This window comes from Mytilus californianus, unplaced genomic scaffold (genome assembly GCF_021869535.1).
Source record: "Mytilus californianus isolate M0D057914Y unplaced genomic scaffold, xbMytCali1.0.p SCAF_4, whole genome shotgun sequence".
Lineage (NCBI taxonomy): Eukaryota > Metazoa > Mollusca > Bivalvia > Mytilida > Mytilidae > Mytilus > Mytilus californianus.
This window is the reverse complement of record NW_026262690.1, coordinates 108,211,045-108,229,642: the sequence shown is the minus strand read 5'-3', so window position 1 is coordinate 108,229,642 and position 18,598 is coordinate 108,211,045. Positions and strand designations below refer to the sequence as shown.

Here is an 18,598-nt window from a genome sequence, read left to right as displayed (position 1 = left end):
ACAGAAAATTTATTTAAAAGCAAAGCAATGACAACCTAGAATACAATGAAATTAAGATAAGATAAATATTATATCATGAAAATTTTGGTCAATAATCCAATAAAACTTCTTAAATATTTAATTATGCAAAAATGCAGAATTAAAGGCTAGAATATTATTTTCCTAAATGCAAGATGGCGGGATTACGAGAAATAGAAAAACAATTCTTTCCCCTTCAAAAAATACAAGATGTCATTGATTTATTTAAACATGAACTGAAAGATAATGAACCTAACTTAACATTAATGTCTATTGTGCTTGGAGTAATTGAAAATATTTTGACTGTCAACCGAGCGGTATCTAGTGATGCTGACAAATCCAACACGCTGGAGCCCATTTTTCCTGTTATTGAATTATCGACCATAGATGCACTGTACACTAAATTTGTGACGCATATAAAAAGATCAGTTGACAAAACAAAATTTCCTGACAAATTTGCTACCAGAGAACTTGTGAAAATTGTCTCTGATGTGGTTTGGTGTTGTTTATCAAAGAGTTTCAAAGATAGAGCACATCTCCAGTCACTTTACAGTTTCCTAACTGGTATACTTATTTACAAGTTAACATATTGTTACGTGTGCTTTTACTTATTTAAATCAAACGAAATTAGAAATAGGACTGACAGTGACTGCAACCCATTTGTTATGATCACAATTGACAAGATTAAAACATCATCGTCATGACAGTTCTCTTTTCAATCTACAATCAAAAATATAAAAAACAGAACCACCATATATTCTGTTCATATATGTGACATCCTTTATGAGATATTATTGTTATTGTCTAATACCCCATATTAAAAATAAGATACCAATGAGGAAGTAAAACATATCAAAATAAGGAGATGTTATTTGATTGCCAATGAGTCAACTATCCACCAAAGACCACAGGAAGAGGGTGTTAACAGTGATACAATGCTGTTGACTAATATGACCTGCCTAAGACTTTGAGTAATCTGTGGTATTACATAGAATCACAAAATTCCTAATGCATGTAATGTTTTCAGGGTAAAATCAGGATGAATACTTAATAATTAAAATCTTGTCTGAATCTGTCATGTACATTTTTGTAAATAAATTAACAAATTATAAAAAAATCATTCTTGAAGGCAACATAACTTGCTTTGATAAATCATTCAATTAACATTAATCGTATCAATTTCATTGCACCAGATGCATATTTCGACAATTAATGTCTTCAGTGATGAGTCAAATATATTTGAAAGTCCCAAACCTTATACAAAATACAAACATGTATGAAAACAACACTTTATAAATTTCATGCGTTTGGAGTGCTTATTGTTGATTAACCGTCATCAGGAATGCTCTAATGTTCAAGATGGGATATACTGACTTTCTAGATCTACAAATATGTCATTCAGAGTAAATGTTAATGGTCAGTAATCGCAATTTTTAAGCCAAAAATGAAATTTCTTTGCCGAAAAAACTTGACAAAGAAATTTATTTCAGTAAGGGCAGCACTGGCAGTTATTTTCCTCTTCGTTTTTCACTGAGATAAATATTTCATGTTTTATATTTTTTTTTAATAAATATACTCGCTGAATAACATCAGCAGATGCGTTTTCGTTTCCATTCTCTTACTTAAGTTTGCCTCAACCAAATGTTATGAAACTTACAAACAATGCTTATTATCACAAAATCAGATCAAGTACAAATTTGGGTAGCATCACTTTTACAGTTCTTAAGTTATGTCCCTTTATAACGTTATATGCAAGCGGGGGCATCATCTGTGTCCCATGGACACATTCCCCATTTATTTAACATGTTTGTGAGCACTTGATACACACACACATATTGTCTTGATTTCTTATGGTTAAAGCAGAAAATTGCTTCATTGGTAGTGATGTAAATACATATAAAGTACTAGACAGGTTATTTAAAAAATATAGCTTAATTATTTAAAGATGATTTTTGTAAGAATGGTTGTCATATGCGGTCTGTTAATGTTTTATAAACTTTGCACTTTTTTTTCTCTTTCAGGGAACAAGCTTGACTGTTTTGGTGTTGCTTTTGCAGTAGTTGCTGCCTTCCAGATACTAGAATACAATGATGTACATTTATCTTTATCAGAAGACCATGCTTGGGTTGTGTTTGGTGAAGATCTAAAAGAAACTGCTGAAGTCACATGGCATGGTAATTAGTCAATTTTAACTTGCCTGGTATAATTATGGTGTATCTATTGCAAAGTATATGTGAGTCTTTTGTCACGGCGGGTGCCTGCTTTCAAAATGATGATTGACGATACCACCTGTATTCTTATTGACATGGTAATTTATCAATCCAGTTTAGATTTACCTTGTACGTCATGTACATGGTGTTTCTGTTGCAAAATTTTATGTGATTCTCTCCTGGGGCCTGCTTTCGAAGCGATGTTTGACAACCCCCTCCTAGTATTTTATTATACCCCCACTCTAAGAATGGGGGTCACCTTGTCCTTTCATCTGTTCCACAATATTTCATCACACATTTCTTCAGTACTACTGAACAGAATGACTTCAAATTTGGTCAGCAGTTTAACAATGATGAGTTGTAAAGTATGAGCACTTTTCTGATCTGTCAATGACCTTCTTCCTGTTTGCCAATACTTTGAAAATTTCAATATGTTGAATGAACTTTAAATTTTTCATCACACATTTCTCCAGTACTACAAAACAGAATGACTTCAAATTTGGTCAGCAGCTTGACAATGATGAGTTCTAATAGTGAGCACTCTTTTTATCCGTCAGACTCTTACTTCCTGTTTTTGATACTTTTAGTTCTAAGGGGGGTATGCTTATGCCGAAGAAAAATATATGTGTGGTTCCAGTTACCTGACCAACTCTAGTTTAACCCCCCAACCCTAGAACTTTTTTTCCCATTTCTGAAAAATAAGCTTTGAACAATCCAATTTAGTGGAATGTGAATTTCAATAATTAAATTCACAGACTTCTGTCATCTGAATTTACATTAGAAGTATCTACTACGGCTAAAAATGCAACAAATTCTTACAGAATGCAACAAAATTAACTAAAAAGGTAACATGTCTGTTTATTTTACAACCAAACATAGAAGATGGCGAACTTCCGGTAGGGGTGTGTATAATACCGGAATCGGACTCGGTGAACACACAATTTTTTTTCTGGATTTTGACCCAAAAAAATATTTTTTAAAAAATGCAGACCTTCCGACCCTATTTTTTTTTTCAGGATGTAACTGGAACCACACATATATTTTTATTTGGCCATAAGCCAAACAAAAATATGTGTGTTTACTGTACCCTTACTGATCCTAATTTTTGAGAGCCTACCTTTCTTTTTTTCACTGAAAATTGGGCAAATTATATTTTCACTGGTATTATTCATCACTTTAATGTTCTTTTTGTTCAACCGCTAGCTTAATGCCAAAAATCGTCAACTAGTATTGTGTAAAACCGAGTAAAAACATCAACAAACTGTCCCTGTCGGAAATATAGGTAATTACAATACCTGATCCTTTTCCTTAGGATAAGGTTATATCAGGGTTTGTGGATCAAATATAAAAAAATGTTTTGCCGACCGACCAACCAACATTTTTTTTGCAGGTAACAGTTAGACAGTAAACACACATATTTATTTTGGCCTTAGCACGGCAATGCATGCATTCTTGTTTTACTTTTTCACCTGTCATAGCATGCAATTTCTCAGTATTTTTCATGGGTTCATCGTACTTGAATGATAAATTGTTTAGAAATTTCTATTTTAAGGGAAAGGAAATGAAGACAAAAGGGGCCAGCCAATAACAGCTAGTGTTGTAGAAAAGAGTTGGTTGTATTTAAATGGACAGCCAGTTACATGTAATAGACACATGGAAGTGGCAGCCATTGTTAGTGGAATTAATCCATCCATAAATTTGACTGTGGATAGTGTAGAGATGGGATCATTACAACAGGTATGACATTTCAATTATTGGTTCTTTACTCATGAATCTCACGAAAATTGGTATTCAACAAGTAATAATGAATCCATAGTGTTTCAAATCTTATGCTTTGCCAGCTGGGTTCAATTTTTTTTTTAATATTATTATTGAAAAATGAAATCATTAAAATTTTATATGCTTGCTCCTATAATAACATAGGGAGGAGGATTATTACTTTGATTTAAAAAGGGGATATTTGCTAGCGCATTTTTTTAGTTGTGAAATAGTCAAACTATAACTTTTGGACATCCTTAGGGCTATTCCATAAAAACATACATGGGACCCAGGGAAGGCACGTCCAAATCTCAACTATAGGTGGGTGTCATCTATGTTTTTGCATAGTGGAAATGTAAATGAAATTTTTATTTGCCTCTGTAGGTGGTTGCCCCATTTTCAAAGTGCCTTCCCTCGGTACCAAGTATGTTTTAATGGAACAGCCCTTAACACATATTTTTTTTTTGCTCTTATTTCTGGATAGAACTTAATTTTAATGCCAGGACTATTTCTGAAGTATACTGTAATTAATTAATATTAAAATAAAAATGGTTGTGTATTTACAGGAACTTTTGTGGTTGTTGTATGATTTGGGCCATTTATCAAAGTAAGTTTACTGTGACATTTATTGGTATGAACATTTCTATAGAAATAGAGACCATGAATTCAAATGGTATGGGGTAATTATTATTGGAACGGCAACCCAACAGAGGTATAAAACTTGATTTCATGAGGTCTTCAATGATGGTCAGTCACTTGTTCAAAATACTAAGCTCTGTATTGCTTCAAGATCTAACAGGAGGAACACACATATAACAACATGATAAAAGAATGAAAACCTGTAAAACAAAAAGGAAAGCCTTTTCACTAGAACAAACAAATATTTATATCAGAATGAAAATTGTGCGCTCAAGCAAATTTTGCTCATATGTTTCATGTTCATTATATTTCACTGTACTGTATGTATTTTTATGGAAAAACTTTTTATTTTGAACTTGACAAATAAAATAAAGTGCCAAAAATTAGAGATTTCCAGAATTGTATGGAATCCAAAAATCAGATCTATTGTTACATGTGTAATGCAACAGATAATAGATAAATTAATTGAAAAAAGGAACAACAAAAAAAAAACAGCATAGAATTGGATACTAACAGCCTTTTATTCAAACACGTAATACTGCAGAGTGAAATTTTTGCTTAGAAATTAATTTCACTAAATTTGGTTACATTTGATCTTTAGGAGATTAGAATTAGGTGCAAAAATAAAAATTCTTGCAAGTTTTGTTGTAGAATTCATGAGAAAAAATTTTCTTTAAAGTTTTGAATAATCATGATACATATCTGTTTAGGGAAAATGTATCAACAAATAACTTTGAATGTCTGTAACCATCTTTTGTGCTGCTACAAGAACTATAAATAACAAAAACAGACATTGCAACTATCAAGATGTAAGTATGAAGATGTAGTATGATTTCCAATGAGGGCTATTCCAGAAAAAACTGTATGGGGGGGTTGGAAGGCACTTTATATTAATAATACATGGGTGATGGGTATCAGAGCAACTTTTCACACTATAATGCACTATATGATTCTCAATTACAATTGTCTGGGTGGCGGGTTCTGACAAAAACTGCCTTCCAACCCCCCCATACATTTTTTTCTGGAATAGCCCTGAGACAATTCTCCGCCAGAGACCAAATGAGGTAGAAGTTAGCAACTAAAGGTGACTGTACGGTCTTCAACAATGAGCAAAACTAATCCTTCAAAGCAAGCTATAAAAGCCCTGAAATGACAAATGTAGAGCAATTCAAACCTATCAATTCCTTTCTACAGATACCCAATGGCTTTGGGTAATTTGGGAGACTTAGAAGAAATCTCACCAACACCTGGAAGGCCTCCTCCTGTGGACATTTTTGAGGAAGCAATCCAGTCATCTAAAGTTCATTACAATAATCAACATGTTTATCCATATACCTACCTTGGCGGTTACCATTACAGAAATCAGAATTATAAACGAGCATTAAAAGCGTGGGCAGAAGCAACTAATGCAGTGAAAAAGTAGGTATTAGTTTGAAAACCAGTGACTGTTGATATTGTTGTTTACTCGGCCTTATCCTCAAGGCTGAATGATTACTGTAAATTCAAAAATTATTGCGATGTTTTGATAAATTGCAACAGGATAGAATACCAAAATTAAAAACTCACATTTTTATTTTGATTGCATTTTCTGTATGCATAATTTCTTGATTCGCAATAGTTTGTTGATTGGTCAACAATGGTAATATTAAGTGCAAACAAAATTTTCTGATTTTACATTAACCAACTGTATTATCCTTAATATGCATGAAATAATTGACACTTTATGTAAAAACATCAACACTTAATCAACAATACAAGCAATGACTACTTATGTCAAGAATTTTAGCTACCGTAGAAAGGCTTGTATAGTCCGCGGTTTTATTCTCCAAAATTGGACCTTCCAGACGGGGTGCGGACTATAGAGTACAATAAGCAAGAAATAAGAGAAAAATTTCAATTTCGCGGTCGAGGTGGTTTGTTTACGTTCCGCCATCTTTGTTATTTCTATTGTAGAGGGCGCTCTTATCATTTTTCAAACTAATAATTTTAACTCATCCATATTAATAAGTTATTTCTATTCAATATCAAATTAATACTGATAAATATAAAAACTAAACCTTTCATTACAAATTTCTCGTTTCTTTTCAATGCATTGGTTGAAATAAACTGGTATCTGCTCGATTGAAACGATACAAACATAGTGAAAAAGACAACCGTAAACCAGCTTAGAATTTGTAAACTACAAAACGAAATCGGTTATTGTTCGTTCCGTTTTGGTGTTTCATACTGACTAATATGGTTTGTATTAGCTTAAGACCCTTCAAACATTAATGTGATAGATATATTAAAGACTGTTTTACAAAAGGATGGAACTGTTTTACTTTCAAAGTCGTATTATAGTGATATCTGTTATGTACGGATTTCGACTCTCACCGGTTAATTTCTTCTTTTACACGTGCTTTTTAAACTTCCTGTTTAAACATACACAAGTTTCTAAATTGTTTTTTAAGTGAATTTAACTTATTTTAACAATCATGAAGCGTTCTAGAATCATTAACAAGCAGTTTCAGCTTCTGTTTGATGATGGAAAACAGGTTTTTCCAAGAAAATACCGCAAACGACCGCACAGGATTTGAAATTACCGGAGTTTCATTAGACCTTTTCTAACAGTTACAAAAAGTTTTTTTACCTAAAATTTCGTGGGGAGAAGGGGGTCTGGACTATGTACCACTGCGAACTATACAAGCCTTTCTACGGTACAGATATCCAGAATGATATCGTTTTTCTAAAATTCAAAACTTGTGCAATGCCAAAATATAAATAAACTGTTGACAGGATGTAGGATCATGAGATCTTATAACTGTACAGATATAGCAATATATATTTGGTTACATTTTAATGTATTAGGAACAAAATCTATGTTAGCACCCATAAAAACAATATTTAAAGATTTTACAACTGTGTTAAATTGATAACCTTTAAGAATAAGTTTATTCTAAGGATCAATTAGTTTACATGGATCTGAATTTACGGGCTTTATAAACAACATCACTATAAAAATTAGGATGTGATATCCCATTTTTGTCTCGCCTGCGACGAAAGTCGCAGAAAGTGAGACATAGGTATTACTATCCGGCGACGGCGGCGTAAATTATTTGTATAAAGCTTTATATTTCAGAAGGTAGAAGACCTGGATGCTTCATACTTTGTATGCAGATACCTTATGTTACGAACTTTCCGTCTGTCATATGTCCGATGTCCTTGACCTTATTTTCATGGTTCAGCGACTGCTTGAAAAAAAAGTTTAGTTTTTTTGTTATGTAAATTTCTCACTTATTATGAGTAATAGGATAACTATATTTGGTATATTGGTTCCTTGCAACGTCTACATGTCCATCAGACAGGGTTCACCTGACCTCAGCCTCATTTCATGGATCAGTGATCAAGGTTAAAGTTACGTGATTAGGTCCGTTTCTCAGATACTACAAGCAGTAGGTCAGCTATATGTGGTGTATGGAATGATTATAAGGGATACATGTCAGTCTGGCAGGTTTCATCTGACCTTGACCTCATTTTCACGGTTCATTGGTCAATGTTAAGTTTTTGTGTTTTGGTCTGTTTTTCTAATACTATAAGCCATTGGTCAACTATATTTGGTGTATGAAATGATTGTAAGGTGTACATGTCTGTCTGGCAGGTGTCATTTGTCCTTGACCTATTTTCATGGTTCATTGGTCAATGTTAAGTTTTTGTGTTTTGGTCTGTTTTTCTAATACTATAAGCAATAGGTCAACTATATTTGGTGTATGGAATGATTGTAAGGTGTACATGTCTGACTGGCAGGTGTCATTTGTCCTTGACCTCATTTTCATGGTTCATTGGTCAATGTTAAGTTGCTCTTGTTTGGTCCTCTTCTCAGATACTATAAGTTATAGGTCAACTATATGTGGTGTATGGAATGATTGTAAGGTGTGCACGTCTGTCTGACAGGTTTCATCTGACCTTGAGCTTATTTTCATGGTTCATTGGTCAATGTTAAGTTTCTGTTGTTTGGTCTTCTTCTCAGATGCTATAAGTAATAGGTCAACTATATTTGGTGTATGGAATGTATTTTATTATTTAACTGCTGATTACTTACATTGAAATAGATTATTTTATAAAAATCTTTAAATAACATTAATAATGATAATAAATAATAAAAACTTTTAAGGGATCATTACTAAACCGTGATTAACAAAAACATTGGAAGGTGTGAAAATGTTAAAATAAGGTCACTCATGCATGAATGTTTAACATAGAATACAGTTCACTCCAGTCCCTTCATAAAGATTAATTGGCTGAATATGTACAGATTGAAGAACTTTTGAAATTTTGTTTGCACAACAGAATCACATTTACTGATGTTTGATACATATGAAATAAGATAAGTATTGAGATAAGTAAAAAATATTTTAGCATAGCAACATAAATAGATAAATAGATTATATGAAAATATGACTTTTTACAATATTTTGATCAAAGATTGAAGATAATTTTAGTTTTTTTTTGTTTTTTTTTTGGGGTGGGGGGGTCTTTCAGGTTCATCTCAAGGAATTGACAAATATTTATCCAGTTTCTGCAATGCCTTAAAACTTTTCCTTGTGCACAGGTTTGTCTGTACTCAAGAGGAAATAAAAAAAAAATGGCCATATTTGTCAATCCCTTCTGATGAAGTTAAGTTTTTGAGTTTTGGTCTTTTTTTCTAATACTATATGCAATAGTTCAACTATATTTGGTGTATGGAAATATTTTATGATCTATTTGTCAGTCACGCAGGTTTTTTTTTTTACCTTGACCTCATTTTCAAGGTTCATTGCTCAGTTTTAAGTTTTGTGTTTTGGTCTGTTTTTCTTAAACTATAAGTAATAGGTCAACTATATTTGTTGTATGGAAGAATTGTTAGCTGTACATGCCTGCCTAGCATGGTTCATCTGACCTTGACCTCATTTTCCTGGTTCATTGGTCAATGTTTAGTTTTCTTGGTTAATGTTAAGTTTATGTGACAGTTGTAATAAAGCTTTATATTTAGGACTATCAACATAATATCAATGATTAGTAAAGAAGGCGAGACATTTCAGCGTGTGCACTCTTGTTAATCAAAACTCGAGAGGTACAGCTAAACTTTCTAACCAAATCTTTGTATCTTTGTAAGAATTTGTTAAAAGTTTTGATGTGGTAAGAAAATTCCTGACTTGATCATTTACCAATTTTGAAATAAATTACATTCATTGAAATCTGAAACGCAACTGCTTACACGGGCATAGGGAACAAGTTGTGAAATAAACACACCGTTCAGAGGACAAAGAATCATCACCGTCAAGAAAAGGAAAATTAACAATCAGGATCGAAAAATAGTCTCTTTTGTCATAAATAATCGTATTAGGTTTCTCATGTGAAACTGAAATATTTGTTCAGTTATATGAATGAAGTTGTATGCATTTAATTGATAAATTGACACAGATTAACATAAATGTGTAATATCGTTGCTTAATATTTTTGAGTATAAGGCCTGAACTAAAAGAAAATATTAGACAGTAAGATCAAACAGAAAATGAACAAATTACTGTTGAAATCATGATAACAGTTTTCAAATTAAATTAGGGATGTATTTCTATTTTTGTTAGAATTATACAGGTAGCTTTTTTGTCGAGCCTTCAACTTTAGTCGAAAAAGCGAGACATAGCGATCCTTCATTCCGACGGCGTCGTTGTCGTCGGCGGCGTCCACAAAATATTCACTCTGTGGTTAAAGTTTTTGAAATTTTAATAACTTTTTTAAACTATCCTGGATTTCTACCAAACTTGGACAGAAGCTTGTGTATGATCATAAGATAGTATCCAGAAGTAAATTTTGTAAAAATAAAATTCCTTTTTTTCCGTATTTTACTTATAAATGGACTTAGTTTTTCTGCCGGGAAATATTACATTCACTCTGTGGTTAAAGTTTTTAAAATTTTAATAACTTTCTTAAACTATCCTGGGTTTCTACCAAACTTGGACAGAAGCTTGTTTATGATCATAAGATAGTATCCAGAAGTAAATTTTGTAAAAAAAAAAATCCATTTTTTCCTTATTTTATTTATTTAAATGGACTTAGATTTTCTGCCAGGAAACAACACATTCACTCTGTGGTTAAAGTTTTTAAAATTTTAATAACTTTCTTTTACTATTTTGGATTTGTACCAAACTTGGACAGAAGCTTGTTTATGATCTAAAGCTAGTATCTAGAAGGAAATTTTGTAAAAAAATAAATCCATTTTTTCCGTATTTTACTTTTAATGGACTTAGATTTTCTGCCAGGAAACAACACATTCACTCTGTGGTTAAAGTTTTTAAAATTTTAATAACTTTCTTATACTATTTTGGATTTGTACCAAACTTGGACAGAAGCTTGTTTATGATCAAATGCTAGTATCTAGAAGGAAATTTTGTTTTCTTCCAGTTAACATTACATTCAGTCTGCAGTTAAAGTTTTTAAACATTTATTAGATTCATAAACTATCCTGGATTTTTACCAAACTTGGACAGAAGCTTCTTACAATCAAAAGATAGTATCAAGAGGAATATTTTTATTGATTTACTTCCTCATTTTTGTTGCGCCTGCGATTAACAGAAAAAGTAGGCGAGACCCCTTACGAATTTTTAAGTTAAATTATCCATTTTGTGAATCTTCATATTTTGAATTGCAAATAATATACTTTTAATAGATTACTTTTGTTTGCAATTGGTATTGCATGTATGATTAAAAGGAGATGATGAGCAAATGTTGATGAACGTGCAATCTGCAAGCACAAGTTCTTTAAAATTTGGGATCCATCTGTTTACACCCTCATTTTAATGCCCCCTCCACTAGACAAAGGGGGCATTATGTGTTAATCTTGTCCGTCCGTACGTCCCAAAATTGGTTTCCTTTCTCTAACATTAGTTTGCCTCAACCAAATGTTATGAAACTTATACACAATGCTTATTACGATAAAAACACATCAAGTTCGAATTTGGGTTGTATCACTTTTACAGTTCTCTAGTTATGTCCCTTTATAACGTTATATGCAAGCAGGGGCATCATCTGTGTCACATAGACACATTCTCCATTTCCTTGTTCTATTGTTGATAGTTATATTATTGATCTCCTTATTTTTATATATAAATGTCACCTTATTCATATATTATGTATGTTACAGTTTTAATTACAATCGAGAAGATGAAGAAATTTACAAAGAATTTCTAGAAGTTGGCAATGATTTAATACCTACAATGATGAAGCAGGTAGCCAGTGAAAATGCTTCCCGTATTCACCAGACATCAATTTCGTATGATCCTGAATGCTACGCAGACTTTCTTAGATTCTATGATGGAATTTGTGAATGGGAAGAGGACAGTAAAACACCTGTTCTTCACATAACATGGGCAAAACAGTTGGTGAATTCGCTAGCCAAATTTGATCCCACAGTTAGAAAACTGATTCATCTGACTAGTGAGGATGGCGATGAGTCATCTTCTTCATCTGAATCAGAAGAGGAATCGGAAGAAGAGAGAGAAATCATCCAAGATGAAAATAGAAATCAAAAGAAAAAAGTGAAAGCCAAGAAAGGTAAAACTCACGACCAAGAAAAGTCAGACAAAATAAATGGGCAAACAGAAGACTCTCAAATCAAATCTATGTCTGACATTGAAGCCATGGTCTCTAAAGTTGATGATGATTTGCACACAGAACCTAATCCTAATATAGAGGCATTAGCACAAGCATGCGGTGATTCAATACTTAATCCTGAGTATCTCCTCGGAAATGGAGAGCCATTTACAGCTGTTAGTACAACATCTGTTGTTACATCGTCTTCAGACACTAGGGTCGATTTACAGGAATTCTTGAGCACCAAGTCCAACGGATCTCCTTTCATGGGTATGTCTGTTGACGCCATGCTTAAAGCAGAGAGTCCATCAGATATGATGATGTACAAAAAAGAACAGCAGTTTACAAATGGAGTTATTACCCCTGTCTCACCGAATAGTCCCGTTCCTGTCAGTTCTCATGAAAGTCCCATTCCTGAGCCTGAACCTGAGCCGATTGAAGAAAAAGTTGTTTTTGAACCAGTAACTTTATGTCTGAAAAGTCATAAAATGTTGGCATTGCGAAAAATTTTCTCCTCGGAAAAGTGTAACTACAGTGCAATACAACTTCAGCTTACGGCACAATCACAAGTACATTTCAAAAATCATAAAAGGAGCACAGAAAATGACTTGGCAATGGCAAGGAAACGTCAACGACGAGAATAAATGGTCCAATTAGTTATTATTGTTAATGTTTTTTTTAATTTGTTTCGAGATTGTAGCTTTAGTTAGTTAGGAACCATTTCAAAATATGACAGTTTTAATCGAAATGGACATAAGAGTGTTATCACTAACCCTGTCTACCCCTTTTAATGGAAAGTGTAAAAATGTGTATGTGGTGATCGAAATATATTGAACATGTTGAATGGTTGAATATTCTCTAAACTGTACAACTGAAATATTCCCTCTTTATATTTATTTGGAAAAACTGTCAGATTTTGAAATGATCCCTGCGTTTATTTTTTGTTTGTTGTAAATATTTTTAATTTAAATTCCATGGCCGTCTTTCTTTATTTTTTACTGCCTGTTTAAGTTGATGTATAGATTGCATTCCAAGTTAATTTATTTATGACTGAATCAAATTTGATCAAACAATATTTTTTACACAAAATAGCTATAGTAGCCATTTTTAAATGCTTTTTTAAGTTATTCGTTTTGTTTTTTTAATACTTGTTTACTAAAATTTCTGTGAATTTTCCTGTTTGTTAACTTCTAAATCTTTTTCACGTTTCTAATTTACTATTTAAGGATGTTCGCTACTCTTTTTCAAAATAACAAGCTTTTTAAAAGACTGTTATACATTGATAGTATATAAATGAAGGAACTAAAAAAGCAGAAAAAAATGAAGGGTCTGTGTGCTTGTTTTCGAGATATAAGCCATTGAAAATTTGGCGGGAAATGATTCTCTCTAGATTTTTCATACATTTGACACCTTTTTTCTTTCAAAAACAATGAAAAAATAACAAGGATTTTATAAGATTTTCGAATATGGCTTTTTAAACTATATGTAATAAAATTATGAAAAGAAAACTAGGGGTTAGTGGGCAAATTTTTTTAATGGCAATACATGGATAAAACCTGAGGATTCCGAAAATCTGGCAGAAATTCAAAAACAAGAGGAGCGAACATCCTTAAAGGTAGTTGTAAGACCAGAGTTATGTTTTCCTTGGTTTTGATTCTGCTCACTGTTAGGTTTTTGATGGTCCAAGGTCAAACATAAAAATCAAGATATCAGGAGTTTTAAGAGAACGTTTGAACTTTAAGTCAGTTTTCGCTTTAAAATGAAAACATTGTATACTGAAATGTAGTCTGCTTAATACAATATTTTTATGTTAAAAAAATGGCATGAGGCATATGTAAGTTCATGTGTGATTTAAAAAAAAAAAAAAAAAAAAAAAAAAGAATTGCAGGGGCCTTAGTACTAAGTAGTTCATCTACGATATAACTGCCCCATCAATTGTGAGGTTGTGATTTTGAACTCCCACATGGCAGGTGTGTTCAGTTCCAACCTTAGTTGATTAGAATTGCCAGTTTTCCTACCAAAGGTTGGTGGTATTCTTCGGGCAAACTGGCTTCCTCCACTAATAAAAACTGGCTGCCATGCAATAGACAAAAGTGCTGCAAGTGGTGTTAAACACAAAAAGATCAATTAATCAATTTTTTGTGCATCTTTTTTATCCTGGACTGTTTGGTACATTTTGAAAATTTAACTTGACGCAAAACAAATGAAAATAGAGACATGGCCTCATAGACTGTCATGTATGAAGATTTTATTACTAACAAAAAATATAGGGCATTTGATATTTGAGTTACGGTATTTGTGACAGGCATAAGTCAAAAATCTTTCCTTACTAAATAGTATTCTGAATGTTTAGGACAAATATAATTTTCTTGTTTTTGGTTGCTAATACAAATGAGTACGTTGCAATAATTAATTTTATTTACTGAAAAATATGTGATTTGCAATAAGAGGAAAAAATTAAAATAAAGATAAAAATTTTGTATCTTCAGAACCCAATATTTTCGTGGCAGGAGACAGGAAGCTCCTTTTTTTTTAGCAAAAGGGGGATGACAAAAAAGCGTAACAATATGCCCTGATCTGTCATTAGATAATCAAGTTTTAAAAAGTATGGTATTTTCAATTTAAGTTTTATTGAATCATGAAATATGCTTTTTATACGACCGCAAAAATTAAAAATTTTTTGGTCGTATATTGGTATGACGTTGGCGTCGTTGTCGTCGTCGTCGTCTGGCGTCGTCCGAAGACACATTGGTTTTCGCACTCTAACTTTAGTTTAAGTGAATGGATCTCCATGAAATTTTACCATAAGGTTCAATACCACGAAAGGAAGGTTGGGATTGATTTTGGGGGTTATGGTACCAACAGTTAAGGAATTAGGGGCCAAAAAGGGGCCAAAAATAAGCATTTTGTAACTTTCAGACAATAACTTGTGTGTAAGTGTATGGATCTCTCTGACATTGTACCACAAGGTTCCATATCACAAAGGGAAGGCTGTAATTGATTTTTGGGGTAATTGCCTCAAAATTTTAGGAATAAGGGGCCAAAAAAGGGGCAAAAAACAAGCATTTTTCTAGTTTCATGACAATAACTTGTGTGTAAGTGTTTGGATATTTCTGAAATTGTACTACAAGGTTTCATATCACAAAGGGAAAGCTGGAATTGAGTTCGGGGGTAATTGCCTGAAACGTTTAGGAATTGGGGGCCAAAAAGGGGCCAAAAATAAGCATTTTTCTAGTTTCAAGACAATAACTTGTGTTCAAGTGTATGGATCTCTCTGAAATTGTACTGCAAGGTACCATACCACAAAGGGAAGGCTGGGATTGAGTTTGGGGGTGATGAATCATAAGGGGGTTCAAAAATTTGGGGGGGGGGATTTTTTTTTTTTTCCTTTTTTTCCTTTTTTTTTCTTTTAAAATTTTCCATTTTAAGTTGGTTATTTCTGATTTATATTTAAAAGCAAATAATAATGATATTGTAGGAGATACACACCAAACAGGATGTGTAAATTTTTATATAATAAGTATTGTGCAATAGCAAGAAATTTTCAATTGCACAGTATTGCACAATAGCAAGAAATCTTCAATTGCACAGTATTGCGCAATAGCAAGAAATCTTCAATTGCACAGTATTGCGCAATAGCAAGAAATATCCAATAGCACAATATTGCGCAATAGCAAGAAATTGTCAATTGTACAGTATTGCGCAATAGCAAGAAATATTCAATTGCACAGTATTGTGCAAAAGAAAATACTTCTTATAAATTGCTTATTTCTTGATCAATTTCAATGGGGTTTTATTCTTGAATTCTTGGGGTTCTTTAATATGCTGAATATAACTGTGTATTAAGTTTTTGGATTTTGGGCCCCGTTTTTAAATTGGTCCACATTGAGGTCCAAAGGGTCTAAAATTTAACTTTGTTTGATTTCATCAAAAATTGAATTATTGGGGTTCTTTGATATGCCGAATCTAACCATGTATTTAGATTCTTAATTTTTGGTTCCGTTTTCAAATTGGAGTACATTAAGGTCCAAAGGGTCCAAAATTAAACTTAGTTTGATTTTAACAAAAATTGAATGTTTAGTGTTCTTTGATATGCTGAATCTAAACATGTATTTAGATTTTTGATTATGGGCCCAGTTTTCAAGTTGGTCCAAATCGGGGTCCAAAATTAAACTTTGTTTGATTTCAACAAAAATTGAATATATGGGGTTCTTTGATATGCTGAATCTAACCATGTATTTAGATTTTTGGGCCCCGTTATCAACTTTGTCCACATTGAGGTCAAAAGGGTCCAAAATTAAACTTTGTTTGATTTCATCAAAAATTGAATTCTTGGGGTTCTTTGATATGCCGAATCTAACCGTGTATTTAGATTCTTAATTTTTGGTTCTGTTTTCAAATTGGAGTACATTAAGGTCCAAAGGGTCCAAAATTAAACTTAGTTTGATTTTAACAAAAATTGAATGTTTAGTGTTTTTTGATATGCTGAATCTTAACATTTATTTAGATTTTTGATTATGGGCCCAGTTTTCAAGTTGGTCCAAATCGGGGTCCAAAATTAAACTTTGTTTGATTTCATCAAAAATTGAATTCTTGGGGTTCTTTGATATGCTGAATCTAACCATGTATTTAGATTTTGGATATTGGACCATAATAGGTGAATGTCCAATTTAAAATTTTTAAGTTTCTTAGACCACATTCATTCTGTGTCAGAAACCTATGCTGTGTCAAATATTTAATCACAATCCAAATTCAGAGCTGTATCAAGCTTGAATGTTGTGTCCATACTTGCCCCAACTGTTCAGGGTTCGACCTCTGCGGTCATATCAAGCTGCGCCCTGCGGAGCATTTTATTTGAACATGTATAAAAAATTCAAAAAGATGTAACTAATGAAATTTGCAATCAGTCATGTCAGTATTATATGTTATTAGATTGAACGAGTTTCTGTGGGAGTGTATCAGCAGTTGAAAACTAACCTTGAAATTTGTGTACATTACAATAAGAATCATGAAATTATTATGAAATATTATTCTGAATATTTTTATGGATAAGCATGTTTTTAGAAAATCAGAAAATATTGATGACAAATTATTTGTACGTAGATTTAGATTTAGTGATGATGATTAAAAAAAAAAATTTTAATGAGGAAGATGCGAAGAAAATAACTTTATAGCATCTTTTTAATGGGTTCAAAATTTTCTCATGTTTGAGGACGTATTCAATATGTTCAATTTGGCAGTTTCTGTATACGTACTAATAAAACTTCAGAATACTGTAATCAAACTTATTTTCCGAAGCGATTTATTTTCTCGACTTTAGGGAATAGAAAAATAACATGAAAACAATTTGTTACGAAAAATATATAAACCTTTCATGATATCATCCCTTATATGAATACATCTAGAAAATAAGAAAACCTGGGAAAATAAATGGCTGTGAAGTCGTCTAGAAAGGGCCAAACGCAAAATAACATATCAGTAAAAATTAGTTGTTTTACAGTTCTATTTTTAATGGGTCACGTTTTCGTAAATTCTGATTCCTATTATGCTTTTAATGAAGTATAAAATTTAATCTAGAAATGCTGAAGTCCGATAAGAGTTTTTACGGAAATGGTTTTATATGGGACTGGGAGGTACTTATAATTAGTAGGCTGTTGTATTTTAAGGAGTTTTAAGAATTGTAAAAATTTTATATTGTGCTTGTTTAGGGTTATAAACCCCCTTTTAAATAATGGAGGAGCCCTTAGAATTTTGAATTTTTATGATGTACATTTTTCTTGAAGAACAAAAGTGTTATTTATATTTAATTTAGCATAATTTCAAGTTGTACTTTTAATCCTTAAAAGCATCGTAAAGTGCTATTATTTTTAAATGAAATTTTGAATGGCAATGTTTATATCTGTGTTTTATAGTCATCCACAATGTGTTCTTACTTAAATGCAATTTTGTTAGATCTCTTTTGTGTAAAAGTTAACATTGTATATAAAATAACTCATAATTGTACATATATAAATATGATCGTGACATCATTGAATAGTGTTTTGCACAAGTGATATATCTGGAGTGATAGCAGTTTCTCTTTTGTATGAATGTATCCTTCCGAACCTTCCTAAGTGTCAATGAAGTAGAAAAATCATACTCATTTTATCATCTAACTGTTTCGATACCGGTATTGTCACATTTTATCATACTGTAAATTCAGAAATTTCTGCATGAATTTATTATTGCCATTTTTAAACAATGATACAAAAATGTGTTATTAATGATGTTTGTTACTCTGTTTCAAAATAACAAACTTTTTAAAAGACTGTTATGAATTGATAGTATATAGATAAAGGAACTAAAAGAGTACATAAAAGTTAAGG

At 32.2% G+C, this 18,598-nt stretch overlaps 1 protein-coding gene across 1 annotated transcript; it reads left to right on the top strand.

The window, feature by feature from the left end:
- Positions 1 to 167: 167 nt before the first annotated feature.
- LOC127739057 (menin-like) lies at positions 168 to 14,115 on the top strand. The gene is made up of 6 exons (XM_052250628.1): positions 168 to 582; positions 2,040 to 2,192; positions 3,781 to 3,965; positions 4,553 to 4,593; positions 5,820 to 6,044; positions 11,785 to 14,115. Exons 1-6 carry the CDS (start codon positions 174 to 176, stop codon positions 12,875 to 12,877), a joined length of 2,106 nt encoding a protein of 701 aa, XP_052106588.1. The 5' UTR covers positions 168 to 173; the 3' UTR covers positions 12,878 to 14,115.
- The last annotated feature ends 4,483 nt before the right edge of the window (positions 14,116 to 18,598 follow it).

What these genes read in the sequence shown, in the direction of transcription:
- LOC127739057 (XM_052250628.1), top strand. Translation starts at nt 174, where the DNA reads ATGGCGGGATTACGAGAAATAGAAAAACAATTCTTTCCCCTTCAAAAA. An exon ending in TGCTGAAGTCACATGGCATG is followed by an intron (nt 2,193 to 3,780) that starts GTAATTAGTCAA and finishes TTCTATTTTAAG; the next exon opens with GGAAAGGAAATGAAGACAAA. An exon ending in GATTTGGGCCATTTATCAAA is followed by an intron (nt 4,594 to 5,819) that starts GTAAGTTTACTG and finishes TCCTTTCTACAG; the next exon opens with ATACCCAATGGCTTTGGGTA.